At 36.8% G+C, this 16,910-nt stretch overlaps 2 protein-coding genes and 1 non-coding gene across 6 annotated transcripts; 2 read left to right on the forward strand and 1 right to left on the reverse strand.

Moving 5' to 3' along the window:
• Window positions 1-435: 435 nt before the first annotated feature.
• Window positions 436-7,562, forward strand: LOC143143802 (aromatic-L-amino-acid decarboxylase). 4 transcript variants are annotated; one of them, XM_076305509.1, is made up of 9 exons: window positions 436-537; window positions 2,091-2,337; window positions 3,070-3,303; window positions 4,593-4,722; window positions 5,089-5,349; window positions 6,021-6,138; window positions 6,223-6,313; window positions 6,390-6,590; window positions 6,891-7,562. In XM_076305509.1, exons 2-9 carry the CDS (start codon window positions 2,137-2,139, stop codon window positions 7,191-7,193), a joined length of 1,539 nt encoding a protein of 512 aa, XP_076161624.1. In that variant the 5' UTR covers window positions 436-537; window positions 2,091-2,136; the 3' UTR covers window positions 7,194-7,562. The 4 variants fall into 4 exon arrangements, with proteins under 4 accessions (XP_076161624.1, XP_076161623.1, XP_076161622.1 ...); XM_076305508.1 differs by having other exon boundaries at window positions 455-810; XM_076305507.1 differs by lacking the exon at window positions 436-537 and adding an exon at window positions 1,162-1,267.
• Trnap-agg (transfer RNA proline (anticodon AGG)) lies at window positions 3,964-4,035 on the reverse strand. Its single transcript has one exon. It is a non-coding gene; the product is annotated as a tRNA-Pro (tRNA).
• A 1,149-nt stretch (window positions 7,563-8,711) lies between the features above and the next one.
• On the forward strand, window positions 8,712-16,289 carry LOC143143803 (spermine oxidase). Its single transcript, XM_076305511.1, has 6 exons — window positions 8,712-8,854; window positions 9,403-9,753; window positions 10,577-10,768; window positions 13,827-14,152; window positions 14,826-15,104; window positions 15,830-16,289. The coding sequence occupies exons 1-6, from the start codon at window positions 8,727-8,729 to the stop codon at window positions 15,994-15,996; spliced, it is 1,443 nt and encodes a 480-aa protein (XP_076161626.1). The 5' UTR covers window positions 8,712-8,726; the 3' UTR covers window positions 15,997-16,289.
• The last annotated feature ends 621 nt before the right edge of the window (window positions 16,290-16,910 follow it).

Raw genomic sequence — 16,910 nt, forward strand, 5'->3', positions numbered from 1 at the left:
TCTAAAATACCGTTAATTCGTATTTCACATTACGTAAACATTTCACACAAAATGATACATACATATATCGACAACGAATATTACCGAGTAAATCTTACGAGATTAAAGGTTTGTCGCGCGAACACGTCGCTGCAATTTAAACGCGAGCTACTTCGCCAATTGTTTCGACGTTTACTATCGAATGTTCCTGCAAATCGTGGTACACATTGTTGTATTGTTCAAAAATCTTGAATTCGACTCTTCGATCGGTAAGGAGATCTCGTCGAGATGCTGCGTCGAAATAGAATCTTTTTTTTCTCATCGACGCGGACAGACAAATTTTTTTTGTATAATTACGGAGAAAGCGAGAGAAAGTTTTCTATGTCTCGGCATTCATCTTAATCCGGCGCGGTTGATGCGAACCCACTTCGTCGAGGACCGTTCACGGCTCGACACGTGTGTCATAGTTTTCGATTCACTCGCGATTTGTGTGTCGTTTTTCCACGGTGTTTTGGGTTTGGTCCAGTGGCATCGATATTTCGCCGCGTGCTTCTCGAAGTACGTGCTCAATTCTGCGCCGATATTGCGCGAGATTCGTTTCGCGCGGAGACTTTCGAATTGTTACTCGCGTTGTATCCGAAACAATAATGAAAACAAAGGTCTCGTTGGAATGTTGAAACGTTTCGTTGATGATACTCATTGACGAATTCCCGTGTTTCCATACATCTGATCGTGAGTTGTGTTTGTTATCGATGGACTGTCGTTGTGTTCAATTTGTTGGTACACAATAGAGACGAGTATTAAATTACGGATCAATTCACACGATTATTGGTAATTATTAATATGTGTGTTAACAGTAGGAAATCTTCGTAACCTAAAGAAACAACATTCCTTGCTCTATACGTGGGAAAGAGAAACTTTTATCATATTTTGACTTTTATCGTGTCTTATTTAAAAGTGTCTGGTTATTAAGAAACGAATTTGGTAAAAATGGTTAATATTCTTTTCCTTTTAAATCTACGTAGATTAGATTATAACTTCATTTCTGGAATCTTATCGTGTTCAGTTAAATAATCATTTGAAAGTTCATCCAGTTGACCTTTGCTTATAAAAAAAGAAAAAGTAAGAAAGATAAATAGTGCCAATACTGGACTAGTAAGTGTGTGACTGATTGTGAAGTGAATTTATTCTCATTTGTTATTCGTATTATTGTTCGAATAGAGAGAGAGAGAGAAAGCAAAAAGATTTATTTGGATAATTAACTTAACCATTGAACAATTAAGAAAAGGTGGTAATTAATACATGACAGGTTTCAAAAATTGAAGTTTGTTCCTTAATTAGTATAGGTTCTAGTAAGAGAATTTCGACTAACTTATTGTAATTCGAATTACGACAGCTAGATCTTCTCGATGTAAGAAGAAAATTATTATAACATTTTCCAAAGAACGAATCGTTCGAATAAATGTTAAAATAATGAATTTAATGTTTGCTACTTTGCAATCGAGCAAATTATTTTCTACATACGGCATGAATTAGCTATGTTTGCAAATAGGATTCTTGCTCGCACATATGTATAAACATCATTGAAATTCAATATGGAAAACAGAATTTCGAGTTTGACAGTCGACAAAATAATTCATGTATTAGAATACTTATGGAAAATCTTTTGTATCGTTTTAATTTAAATATTATGCTATTGTTAAGTACTGAATATTAATGCCTATGAATGATTATAATATGAGATTTCGATAACTCGATCGCTCCTTCGTTCTAACAATTTGTTTCTTTTATCGGATAATTCATGTATTAGAATACTTATAGAAAATCTTTGGTATCATTTTAATTTAAATATCATGCTATTGTTAAGTACTGAATATTAGTACCTATGAATGATTATAATATGAGATTTTGATAACTCGATCGTTAATTGATTTCTTTTATCGGATAATTCATGTATTAGAATACTTATGGAAAATCTTTCGCATCGTTTTAATTTAAATATCATGCTATTGTTAAGTACTGAATATTAATGCCTATGAATGATTATAATATGAGATTTCGATAACTCGATCGCTCCTTCTTTTTAACAATTTGTTTCTTTTATCGGATAGGATTAATTAATCAAAGGATTCGTTTTCGAAGAAATTACGATTAACGATGGATACGAAAGAATTCATTGACTTTGGCAAAGCAGCTATCGAGTTTGTGGCCAACTACACGGACACTTTGAGAGACAGAAATGTCCTTTCGGATGTAGACCCCGGATATCTCAGTGAATTGTTGCCTGATAAGGCACCGAAAAAAGCGGAAACGTGGCAGGAAGTGCTAAACGATATTGAGCGGTACATCATGCCAGGGGTAAGTTTTCATTATTTCGAAAGTTTCTTTTTTCGAGAAAAAGGCTCTCACTTTGATGATAAGAGTCAGTTGCATCCGTCAGTTTGGCAGAATTCTAAACGGTGGAATGTATTCGTAGAATAGACCGAATTAAAATATAAGTTACGTAAAATCGTAAAACCTTTGTCCGAAAGAAGATTTGAGAAAGGGCAGGGTTTCTTTTGTGTACGTTATCCCGTTTACCCTTTAATTTACAGAAAGAAACGTGTAATACGTGAAAACGATTGTTGCAAAGTAAATTTGACAATTTTTCTGTTTTATAAAAATTTTCGATAGAATCAATGATAACCGAGACACCTTTCTCTGACTTTTTAATACCTCATGAGGGTAAGTGGAAGCTCGGTTCATTTGTGCAAATAAACTCGGGTAATTCAGATATTGTACTGTACTTTATAGACAGTATAGGAATAATCATTAAACACGTAATTCTTAAATGTACAAAGTTTTGCATTTCTCGTTAAATTCACCAGTTAGGACTTTTTATTAATAAAAAAAGTAACTATAACAAATATTGTGACAATCCTTTTCAATGGATGTAAGTTTCATTTGTTTCTGAAGTAGTATTTCCGCAACAGTCTGCGTAAAAGAAAGACCATCTTAAAAATATTACACTCGAAATAGAATTAAACGCTAAATAAAAAAGTGTATTAATTAATTTTCATCCTTTGGTTGAATTATTTGCGTTATTTTCAGATAACTCACTGGAATTCACCGAATTTTCATGCATTCTATCCATGTGCAAATTCGTATCCGGCACTTGTAGCCGACATTTTATGCAACGGTATCGGTTGTATTGGATTTTCATGGTTCGCTTCGCCCGCATGCACCGAACTTGAAGTCATTATGATGAATTGGCTCGGCAAATTAATAGGATTACCGAACGAGTTCCTCAATTGCAGTGAAGGGCCTGGAGGAGGCGTTATACAGGTACATAATCATTAATTCAATTGAAAAACGAAAATACTATCCTGAAAATAAATAAATATTTGCAAGTACTATACTATATTACGTGCTTTCAATTTGTGTTCTGAAAAAGTCGTTGATAGTAGTTTTATGAATGAACCCTGATAGGTAAATGTTTTAATAAATTAGAATGAAATATGTTTAGAAATAATTTGTGGTTTTCAGTCACAAATTAAAAATAAATTTCAGCCAGTACCTATAATAGTATTTGATTGATACACTGGGTTCTCGCTAGGGGGACACATTTCTCACTTGAGAATGGATGCTCGTCTTAAAATAACTTTCAGTTTCACACTCATACAAGTCCATGTATATTTAGTCATACATATTTCGCCTTTTACCAAAGATTTCCATAGAGGAACACGAATAGGATTATTTATTTAATAATTTTCTTTTACTTAACCAAAGTTGACAATATTCCTTGTATTTTATTACGGTGTAATATTCGTAATTTAACGTATTATTGATATTACATAAAATTTGTAGTAAATTCAAGTTTAATTTGTTTCTTTTATAATGTAGCGAAATATTTTAATAAAATTTCTTTGTTAATAGTAATAATTAATTAACAGTCTGTGTCGAATGTATTTTCATAGATGAAATGGAAGAGAGAAAAAAAAAACAGGGCTCGTCCGGGATTTGAACCCGGGACCTCTCGCACCCTAAGCGAGAATCATACCCCTAGACCAACGAGCCATTATACCTGATTCTTGATTTTTAATAATAAATTTAATAGAGTATAACAGATTTAATTCAATTTCTTATTTAAGTATAAATAGATACTAATATTACTTTTCTTCATGTAAAATACGATAGTTTACGCATTTAATACGTAGAATTAATTCGATACACATTGCAATTTAGAATACCAAATTGTTAAAGTATCTGGATATTAGAATACCAATTCTTATATTAACTTTTACAGTGGCAGTGTGAAAATGACTTTGAAAAAGTTTAATGTCAATATTATACATCTTACGATTTTAACCAGTGTTTATTAGTAATTTCCCAATAAATGTGCTTCTCTATAAACAATTGTACTTGTATAATTTGAAACTATTTTTGTTATTATTATTTAACATTTAAAAAATTAGCTCAAAACGGTTGTGAACAAATTTTGGCAAATACGTGTACTTATAATGTGTATAATTAAGAATGTTGGTAAACATATGTAAAAGTACATTGTACTAATGCAATAGGGCAGTTAAACTATACAATTTTGCGATTCATGGATACATACTTCCTTTATTCAGGGATCAGCAAGCGAGGCTACCTTGGTGTGTTTGCTGATAGCAAAAGAACAAACGACACGTCGTATAAAACGTCTTCATCCAGAATGGGACGAAAATTTCATCAAGAATAAACTAATTTCCTATGCATCTGGTAATTAATTTATTTCATCTACATCCATTTAACTAAATTCTTTTAATTTTCATTTACAAGTACCTAACAATTACTTCTATTCACCTATTCACCTATTTGTCCAGATCTCATTAACTAGATCAATTGTTTTTCTTTTTTATAAATACATATCTGCTAAAGATTTATGAACTAACAAATGGTGACCGCATTGTACACATACTAAATTATGTCTAATGATATTTAGTTTTTACATTTGTCGAGATCGTTTAATTTTAATACATTGATCCTTTCCTTTGTATTATGTTTCATCAAGTATTTGTTATATTTTCTAGATAAGTTATAATTCTTGTTACACATTTCTTGACATTTTCTAATTCTGTTGCATAGACCAATCGAATTCATCGGTAGAGAAAGCGGGAATTTTAGCCTCAGTCCCTATGAAACTTTTACCAACCGATGACAAATGCTCTTTTCGAGGTGAAACATTATTGAAAGCGATTAAGGAGGATCAGGAGAAAGGTCTCATACCATGCTATGTCGTGGCTACCTTGGGTACTACTGGTACATGTGCGTTCGATAACCTTGAAGAATTGGGACCAATTTGCAATGCACATAACATATGGCTGCACGTAGATGCTGCTTATGCAGGTAAATAATTTTACAAAATTCAATAAATACGTAATGTTGGAATGCTCTTCTATATAACAAAGTATTACAATAAATAATTTTCCAGGGCATTTTGGAGAAACATAAGTTTGCCTATTTAAATTCAGAATTCTAATTTAACTTCCAAGTCTTTAAATATTATTCACCAAACTCTTCCTTAATTTGTACAAGTATGAGTGAGAAACGTGTAAAGAAGAATAAACATCTATTTCTCACAGTTTTCTAAAAAAAACTGTTTAATTCAATAATTACTTCTTAACTACATAGAATCTCTTCTAAACTTGTAAATTAGATCTTTCGTACTTAATTCTCGACTATTTGTATCTAATAAATTTATTGCCAGAGGAATAATTTATTTAACGGTGTAATATCTACGAAAACTGATGGCTTAACAACGGGGAGCGTTGTTTCGAAACACGATACGGATTATACATCACTCGTGCCTTAGTTTTAACGGTATACGTGCCTATACGTCAAACTCGATTTATTTCAAAACTAATGACTCGGATGGAAAAATTACATTCCATATTATGTTCTTATTTTCTCATCACCTCGCACCCGCTTCCACGTGTTGTTCAATCGGGGCCTGTATAATTCTGATATTGATTTCAAAGAATATACATTTTTTTCTTCTTCTTCCTTCTTTTTTATAGGCGCTGCTTTTGTTTGTCCCGAGTACCGGTATTTGATGTCCGGCGTTGAGTATACTGACTCCTTCAATTTCAACCCTCACAAATGGCTGCTCGTAAATTTTGATTGTTCCGCACTCTGGTGCGTGTATTTTCACTTCTCGATAAATATATAATATTTCTTATTTTCAGTGGAAAGTAATTGTACACTTTCGTTAATTTTCAGGGTGAAAGATTCCAAACGACTCATCGAAACCTTTAGCGTAAATAGAATTTACTTGGAGCACGAGAAGCAAGGACTCGTTCCAGATTACAGGGTAAATTAATATTTAATTGTCTTCTCTGATTTACGAAGATCGACGAAAGTGAATACTTTTTCAAACTATTTATCAGAACTGGCAAATTGCTCTGGGTCGTCGTTTTCGTTCTCTGAAAATTTGGTTCGTTTTACGTCTTTACGGAGTGGAAGGTCTGCAAAAACACATTAGGCATACGATCAAATTGGCGCAAATATTTGAAAAATACGTTAAATCCGACAACAGATTCGAAATAGTAGTAAACAGATCGATGGGTTTGATTTGCTTCAGGATGAAGGTACGTACATTTAGACTAAAAGAACTAATAAAGAATTTGGTCAATATTGTACATTTATTTTCAAATACTTTTTCTTGTACATTGTAATCGGTATACGATCTCGTATTAATTTATCCACACCCGTGTTTACGAACAAGGGCAGGAAATATTCTTCTGTGGATTTTCAGTTTACGGTATTTAATTGTTTTGTATTATATTGTATTTAATCAAAAATTTTCAGGCACTCTTACTTTATAGAGAATAGTGATCATTTTCAATAAATCGATAGGTCGTTAATTCTAATTGTTCTTTTAATTTCAGGGCGATGACCAGTTGACCAAGGAACTCCTCACTAGGTTGACAGCCGGGAAAAAGATTTACGTAATTGCAGCAACTTTTCACGAAAAATTGATTATTCGTTTCGTAGTGGGTAGCCGTTTTACCACAGAAGAAGATATTGCTTTTGCATGGAACGAGATCACGAAACAGGCAACGGAAGTTCTACGATCTCAAGCACTTCCTTTGAAGGAAAAATCGCAGGAGTCTTTTAAAAAATCCTTGGGCGATATAGCGACGAGAATAGAAAGTTTAAACCTTGAATCGAAAACGCAAAAGATATCGTAGAATGCACCGTTTGATATTAAAATAATTACTTAATAAACAGTGACTCTTTTTTGGTTCGATTATGAAAATTCAAGTATCCATCGGAAATTTTCAAATCCTCAAATAATAATCGTTAATTTTAAAATAACCGCGGGAAAAATTAAAGTTAAAAATGATGCTAATGGATTTCAATAGTATTTCGATCGATGTCAACTATAGGTTTTTATATGTAACCACCGCGGATGTTCATTACATTCGTTACACGACAAAAGTGGCTATTTAATTGTAAGAACTTGAACCGGAAAGATCGAGAAAACTGTGTGATTTAGCTAAGTGCAACCATTATAAGAATATTTTCCTATAAAAATATTATTTATAATAAACACGTTTATTGTCTCTTCCCCTTATTATATTCGGTAAAAATTCTTCACTTGTAGTTTCTTACTATTTACCAGTATATTATCACGTGAAGATTTTTTTCAAATATTCCTTAAAGGTATTCCTGTATTACCTGTCTTACGATCAACCCAACTAAATAATTGCGTACCAATGACCAATAGAAATGTTATCTTAGTCGGCTGTGACGGAGTGTTTTTAAACGACAATGGAACGTCACAATGTCAATGATCGTTTGTTTATGCGTATGACGTGCTCTCCTTACATTAATGTTCGCCAATAAGGAAACCTCCGTGGTGTGACAACAAAATTTCTATCAAGATTAATTATCCGTCGTCTTCATGAACAAACTCGCTGGTTCCGCTGATCCATGCCCAATGAAATGCTACTTACGAAACGCAAGCTACCACTTTGGAAATTCCAGAGTGTTTTAGTAAGGTAGATCGATAAAGTTACACTTGTGTTTTAACGTTTTTTAGAATTCGAACACGTATCTTTACGTTACTAGTTCTGTTCAAGATACGTCGCGATCGTACAGAGTTAAATTATTTTCTTTGTTTATTCATGAAACACACGTGTTTCACATCGCATAGAAATTTGCGAGGTTGGAGTTGACGTTTGATAAATACATTTACTGTCTGTGTCAAACATCGTGACAGACGTTACTTTTTATTTTATTCCTACCGTCTATCACCGTAAAATATTGACACGAATCGTTGTCACAATGAAAGTGCATTTCTTATCTTTCTTGAATTTTATTTCATCGTTAATTGAATCGAGTACACGTATATTCGTTATAGGTTAAAGAGTTACAGTTTGCATGTATGCTACATTCACTGAACGAGTTAACTCGAGTTTCAGTTATGGGTTGTACCTCGTAAGAAAAATGATAAATTAGAATGTACGGTCGTGCTAAAAATTCAATTTGATAGGTTTGTACAGTTTTGTCTTAACTTTAGAGAAATTCACATTGAACGCAAAAGTCTTGACAATTTTTGCATTTGCACTCATACGAGCTCATCGAGAAAACGTAGGTATGTGTAACGTTAATTCTTTCTACTCACACCCAATAGAATTTTCTCGAAGAAAAGCGCAGAAGCGGAAAAGTGGCCATGCACGAAACTGGCCAGATTCGAATCCTGCCAATTGGATCCCTGCATGCTGGATCCATGCAAGCCGGAACCAACAGTGGTGATAATTGGTGCAGGGATGGCTGGACTTTCAGCGGCGCATCGATTGACACAGTGTGGTCTCCAGAATTTCACAATATTAGAGGCAACGGATCGGTACGCCCTAGACTGATCGCGATGAACTATGAAAATCGTGTTAAACACGCTTTGAAATTATTCTATCGCTATTAACTATCACTCCTGTAAAAAAAGGTGTACACGTTTCCTTCGACGTACACTTGCAACCAATAAAATGCGCGTTCAAGGTATTTATGCATTCTGCAGAGTCTTCGATATCGATTCGTAACGCGGGTGACTTTTCACTGTTCGAGTGAACGAGTCAATTCGAGTTTCTCGTTAAATTTTAATAACCTCAAAGAGCTGTGCTAAGATTTACTGCGACAGATTTCAGAGCTTAATCAATTTAAATGTTAACGATATGACGACATTCCGTTCCAAGTATTCCTCAAATATTGAAATACGTCTAAGATACGATGACATGTGATGAAATATGCTGACATGTGATAAATGATTCATAGATTTATATCGAGACATTTTTCGCTCACCACGACGATTACTGTACAATGCATACCTCGTGTGCGCGCTGTGTTCACTGTTGACGTTTAAATAAATGACCAAGTATCGTTAACGAATTTGCTTCGCAGACCAGGAGGCCGAATTCATTCCTGCTGGTTGGGTGACGTGGTGGCGGAAATGGGAGCCACTTGGATCGAGGGTGGATGCGTGGCGAATCCCGTTTTCACCCTGGCTGCCCAAGAGGGTCTTCTGAAGCCACCCATCGTCAGGCCTGATCCGAGTCGCGGTCTTTTTTGCACAAGCGACGGCCGAGCTATCGATCTCCCTGTCAGCATCACGGCTTATCACACCTTTCGGCAAATCGAGCAACAGGCGGCAACGCTTTTCTCCCTAGGTTGTGGCCGCACCCACGGTACGTTGCTGAATTTCATGGGCGTCAGAATTCAGCAGGAGCTCCACAATTTCCCGGAGGAGCAACGGTACAGTTGCCCAGGTCAACTGCAATCATTACCAGCGGTGATGTAAACGTAGTTGTGAAAGTCATCTCGTGTTACGCATATCTCCACGAAGAATCATCCCTCTTCCGATTGTGGGGCACTTTGTATGATAAAATTCAAAGTATTTTTCCATTTCTTTTCAAAGCAATCGTCACTGTGTATACAGGTAAAATGTATAATGTTCGATCAATTTTACTTTAGAGACATCTGTAGCGTGAATTCTATAAATAGAAACGGATAATCGATATCTTATAAATTGTAACGAATGCAGAAGAATAGAGATACAGATATGATATATCGTTCATACTTGTACAGAAAGAATGCAACCATTACTTGGAAAGATATCACAGAATGAGTTGTGAAAGTAGAAACGTGTCATCCATCGACACCATGTGTACCATCTAACTACTGATCATTTTTTTTAATTTATTTCATCGTTCAACCAATGTCAAGTAACCCCCATTTCCATTTCCTTTTCAGTTAACTGGGATTGTATATTTAAGTAAAACGCTCGCTAAATAAACAGATCGGTTATGATTCACGCTTGACCAGAGATTCTCCAATTCGTTTAAAATCCTCCTCCGTTTAAACAAAATTACTTTACGTTCTATCGCTTCTATCGATGATTTTTAGCAAATTGTTCTCCATGTAGTCGGTTAGTGAAAGGCGAAGAAATGTTTGGCAGTTGGACAGTGCACGAGATTCTTGAGTGAACACGTAAACGTTACATCACTGTGTTTTTAACTACACGATATCGCGAAACACTTTCCCTCGATACCTTTGGTCATTCCATTTTCCTTCTCAGATATGACGCAGCCCGAGTGATGTACGGAATGACGAACTGCGTGAGATGTCGATGCGGCGATGATCTGTCGTTAGTTTCCGCCGATCAGTTTGGAAGCTACATCGAGATTCCTGGCGGTAACGTAAGGGTGCCTCTTGGCTACGTCGGTGTCCTTGCTCCGTTGCTGAGGGATTTACCAAGCGGTTCTCTCAAGTTAGTGAACGATCATAAATGACACAGCAGAAACTCGTTGGTAACACTCGATAATAGTGTAGTATCGGATTTTCCGAGTCCGCTTGGGCCTGCTTCGAGCGCAGGCCTAAACTAGATAGCACGTGCGGACAGACCTGGGTCAGGATAAACATTTGGTGTCGATCTGTTCGCTAGGTTTCGTGGAAGGCCTGAGTATCTCTCTACATGGAGTCTTGCGCGACGACCGAGCGTAAGAATGCATGGGGATGAAAGGGAATACATGTGGCTCGGAGAAAGTGAAGAGTGTTTGGAAAAGACGAACGATTAGGATGGCCAAACGCGACCGAATGTCTGAAGTGAGAGAGACTGAGGATTGAAATGAAAGAGAATGAATGTGCGTGGCTGTATAGAGTGCGAGAGGAACATTTGGGACACGGTATAGTGTGTCCAGAGTTTAAGACAGCACAGTATGTCACAGAGAGTATAAGACGGTATGACGCGGAGAGTACGAGGGCGATCCGATAATTACTTAGCTTGACCACCCGATGGTTACCACGATCGCAAGAAAAATGTACTACCTTGTAGTACATTCTTGTAGACAGCTACTGTCCAAATTTCAGCCGAATCGGACTCGTAGTTTTGTTTTGACCGCGTGTGAAAACGGGTGTATCCACGTATTTTAGAAAAATGGGAAAAGAGCAATATCGGTCGGTGATTCGATTCTTGTTTTTGGAAGGAAAATCGCGCAGCGAAATCAAAAAGCGCTTGGATGCTGTGTACGGTGACTCTTCTCCTTCGATGGCGACCGTCAAAAATTGGTTTAACGAGTTTTAACGTGGGCGCACGTCGGTTTTTGATGAGCCACGTCCAGGTGGCCCGAAAACGGCTACCACGGAGGATAACGTGAACAAAATTCACGATCTTGTATTGGCAGATCGCCGATCGAAGATATGCGAGATAGCTGAGACAGTAGGCATCTGAAAAGACCGCGTGAGTAGTATCCTGCATGAAATATCGGGCATGAGAAAGCTGTCGGCGCGATGGGTGCCGCGTTTGCTTACTCCGGACAACACGCGCAATCGTGAGATCACTTCGGAGCAGTGTTTGATGCTGTTTAGGCGCAATCCGAAGGAGTTTCTGCGTCGTTTCGTGACCGTCGATGAAACATGGATCCACTGGTACACACCAGAGACCAAGGAACAGTCGAAACAGTGGACTTCACCCGGCGAAAGCGCTCCGAAGAAGGTGAAGTCTGTCCTATCGACCGGAAAGGTGTTGGCCACCGTTTTTTGGGATTCAAAAGGTGCGATCTACATCGACTACCTGGACAAGGGCGCAACGGTCACAGGGCTCTACTATGCCGGTTTATTGGGCCGATTCGACGCCGAATTGCAGGAAAAACGGCCCCACTTGGCGAAGAAAAAAGTGTTCTTCCACCATGACAACGCATCGGCTCACACTTCCGCTGTCGCCTAGGCCAAATTGGTCGAATTATGCTACGAACTGCTGCTCCATCCACCGTATTCTCCAGATTTGGCTCCGTGCCACTTCTTTTTGTTTCCAAACTTGAAAAAGTCACTCGCCGGGCAGAAATTTGATCGAGTAAGGAGGTTAACGCCGCCACGGAGGCCTACTTTGCAGACCTCCGGAAAACGTATTTTTCAGACGGGTTAAAGAAGTTCGAGCATCGCTGGGTCAAGTATATCGAGCTGAAAGGAGACTATATAGAGAAATAAATCGCTACTTTTCCAAAATTTTCCTTTTTCTTTTGTAGGCTAAGTACTTATCGGAGCGCCCTCGTATGTCCGGAGAGTATGTCGCGAACGGTATGAGTTAAAAGACGTAATAAGACGATACAGTTAGAAAGACGCACTAAAGCGAAAGACCAGTAAAAGACATAAGCAACAAAGACGATAAAGACGCGTGCCGAGGGCTTAAAGACGATTAGCTTAGTCTTATACACGGTCAATCTACCCTTAGTGAAAAGCGAAACTAATCACCAACACCGCGTCTAATACTAATATCACTGTAACTTATAATATTCTTAAATATATATGTATCCATACACCGCACGAGTACAAGAGTTATTTGGGGGCTCGTACGGGGATCAATAACTCAGATCACTTATCCAGTGATTCGAAGAGAGAAAAAACAACATAAATGACACAGCAGAAACTCGATAATAACACTCGATAATAGCTATTCTTGCCGCGGCAACAAATCCAATAAGAGGAACCTTTACTTGCACGATATACCCTTCGTTATCAATAATTACTACCGTCTGTTTCTGTTCCATTCATCTCTTTGCTCATTGCTAAGTAATCACCCCTTTCACGTGCGAACACAATGCAAGCAACCGAGATTCTTGTACAATCATTAATTCAATTTATCGCGGTCCCATTGTATCAGTTTCAGCAGATTAATTTCACCTCTCCGTCCGAAATAAATTTCAAGCTACGTTCATTTACGTACGTATGAAACATTATTCGAATATTCGTCGAATTTACCTAGCTTCGAAAAATGTTCGCGTAACGAATACCACGCAGCACCAAGAAACGAAACAAAGCCATAATTAATATCCTTTGCACTGTAGGTTGGAAATAATTTCGTTACAAAATGATATTATAGATTGCATTCTCTGATATTTTCTTTATCTATTCTATTTTATTCTCTGATCTATTTTATTTATTACATTTCGAATACACCAATTGCGTCTTTGGTACTTTGGAACTCTATCTTCAGCAAAAAATAATTGCGATTACGTTTCCCATTAAACTTTACAAGGATTCATTGATCACTTGTCAGTTATTAATGTTAATGGCGATATATTACATCCGAAATGGACGTGATCCGATGAATCGTCTATTTACAGGGTAGACTTTAAAATGAGATAAATCTTGAACGATAACCGTGTCGAGATTCAATTCATCAATGACGTCGGACACGGTCGATATCGTAAAGTTAATTTACCAAAGTTGGCATAAGATCGTTTCAATCGTTCGCGAATGCCGCGTTAAAAATATACATTATTCGTTATTCGTGTATACACGAATAATAATATGCGTATTATTCCCGTTAGATACTGCAAGCCAGTAAGTTGCATAAGATGGGGCGCCGTAACCGATACCTGTCCTCGAGCTGTAGTAAAGTGTTGCGATGGCGAAGAATATCCTGCCGATTATGTGATCGTCACTGTTTCCCTTGGCGTTTTGAAGCATCGACACGATAAACTATTCTGCCCGGCGTTATCAGCGGAGAAAGTCGAAGCTATTTCCAGATTAGGTTATGGATATGTTAATAAAATATTCTTAGAATACGCGAGGCCATTTTGGGTATGGAAAGAAGGTGGGATCAAACTGGCTTGGTCGGCCGATGAACTCGCTGACAGATGTGACTGGGTGAAAGGTGAGACAACTTTCTTTTTTCGTACAACAACACGAAAGGACAATTTTTAGTTACATTACGTTTGTTCGATGATTCTAAATGCACTGAACGAGATTCAAATTAGTCGCGATAATTAAATCTTTTAAAACTTGAATGCAGTCGAGCCGATTGAAACGATCGATATATTTAGTCGGGATATAAATTGAAGAATGTAAAACCTTCAAATGTGATTTAAAATAGTCGATCGCGGCAAAAATAATCAAAAACTTTTTTATATTTATCGGATTTTACTTTTAATTCACCGATGGCTACTCAGGAAAGATACATTTTTAAGTTTATTCGAGGAATTAAAGTGTCGTTTCAATCGAATCGATCGAGTGAAAATAACGAAAGAGAGACACGATCTGTAATATTCCACGGTTGTATTTGTTCATTATTTCCAACTTTTAATTATTTGTATGATATATATTAGGTTGCTCAATAAGTTTCGTCGTTCGATATACTTATTCAACAACCTATGTAGTACCAGGTAGTACTACTGGTACTACTCGTGTGTACACACACAAAATAAAATCCATACAGATGTGATGAAATTATTTGTAAATGCAAAGTGCTTTAATTATTATATCCTATCGAAAGCATATACTACTTACTTACTTTACGGTCAATTAATAAACGTATTCGTCTATTCTAGGTGTTTCTAATATAGAAGAATTATCGACGTCACAACACGTTTTATGCGCATGGATTTGCGGTCGCGAGGCAGCAGACATGGAATTGTGCTCCGACGAAGAGATCGTGGAATCGATAACAAGAGTTCTTCGACAATTCACAGGCGATCCCTCGCTTCCATACCCGGCCAATCTTCTCAGAAGCAAATGGTGTATGGATCAATACTTTGCCGGTGCATATAGCTACATGGGTTTGGACAGTACTGTCGGTCATCAATGTGATCTAGCTAGTCCTTTGCCAGGTACGCGTCCAAATTGTGTACCTCCTTTTCGTTTTACGTTCACAAAAGTTTCACATGTAATTTTTATTCGTGTAACAGCAATACTACAGAGATTCACTTCGTACTGATCTACAGTTCTATAGCGGTACTTTTCGCTCAACGAATGTTACAATGTTAATTATTTTCGACGACTTCCATTATTAATATCAAGAAGGCTGACTAGCACGAGCATCCCCTGTAATTCGATCGATGATTTTTATATCGAAATAGAACGTGAATTTTACGCGGTCATATATACATGGTCCATTATTTCGAATATTCAGCCGACCTGTTCAATTCGTTTCATTCGTGCATTAATGAACACAAACTCCGTTGACAAGGATTGTTATGAATGTAGCGTGGTCTGTGACGGTTCTCCAATCGAATGGTGGCGCGGAACGCGTTAACTTAATTGGAGAAAATTTCGATTAAGAGCGTTCACGACGTTCAATCCTAAGCTTCACATCCCCAAGAGGATTAATTAAAAAATCTCCGTAATTAGTTAACGATACCAAATCTTGGTGTTAGTTTCTTTTAAATTGTGATCAATGCATGTAGCAAAATGTTATCATGTTCGAGATTAATCTCTCTTTTGTTAATTACTCACATCAATGTAACTTGCGATTTAGTATTGTAAATCCTCATTTGGTTAGTTTTGCACGAGACGCTGCAAAGTTTTTTTAGTTTCTCATTCGCTCGTTCGCCAGGTACATGTGAGCCGATACCACCGATCCTCTTGTTTGCCGGGGAAGCTACAATTCCAGGACATTACAGCACAGTTCATGGTGCACGATTAAGCGGTATTCGCGAAGCGGAGAGGATAATTCAGCTAACGAAACGCTTCGGTGGCCCGCCGAAAAAACTCCCCGATTAATGTAGCCGAGTTCGTAACATATTTATGTGGAAGTAAAAAAAAAATTGCTAAGCGTCACAGCAAATGTGTATATAATTGTCGATAACGACGCTTGCAGTTAAAACTGTATAGTTCAAACTCGTTGAGTGAAATTTTCATTGGTAGAAGTTGGCCAAACGAGAATATCGACGGCAGTATAGTTTGTAAAATATTATCATAAACTTTTGGAGCTGTATATTAATCCTTTTTCTTTTCGTTTTTATTTTATCTAGTAGTTCTGCTTTCGATTGTATTTTTACATAATGTGCAGTTAATTTCAATAAAAATTGTAATCTTCGTCGTATTCTGGGATTCATTGTTTTATTCATTTCCCAGACGAGAAACGAATGCACGATCTGGGTTTAGTTTAGCGTTAACACAATGACAACATTCGAAGAAGATGGAAAGAATCTTTTATCTAAATAAAAGAATCGAATGACAAATAAAAGATAAAACGACTTTTTATCCGTTACTTGGTGAATCGAAATTGAAATTTGAATTACAAAATGAAATATTTCACAATGAACAAATAAAAATTTAAGTGTTTCTTTGTGCGTTATCACAAACACTAATGATCTGCAAATGATAGGTTCGATTAAGAGTGTTCACGACGTTCAATCCTGAGCTTCACATCCCCAAGAGGATTAATTAAAAAATCTCCGTAATTAGTTAACGACACCAAATCTTGGTGTTAGTTTCTTTTAAATTGTGATCAATGCATGTAGCAAAATGTTATCATGTTCGAGATTAATCTCTCTTTTGTTAATTACTTACATCAATGTAACTTGCGATTTAGTCTTGTAAATCCTCATTTGGTTAGTTTTGCAAACCATATCCCCATCAAACCACAATGATTGGTTTCGATACTTCATGCCTCGTTGAAAAGTAAAAGTTTC

The sequence above is a fragment of the Ptiloglossa arizonensis genome, chromosome 2 (assembly GCF_051014685.1).
Source record: "Ptiloglossa arizonensis isolate GNS036 chromosome 2, iyPtiAriz1_principal, whole genome shotgun sequence".
Taxonomy (NCBI): domain Eukaryota; kingdom Metazoa; phylum Arthropoda; class Insecta; order Hymenoptera; family Colletidae; genus Ptiloglossa; species Ptiloglossa arizonensis.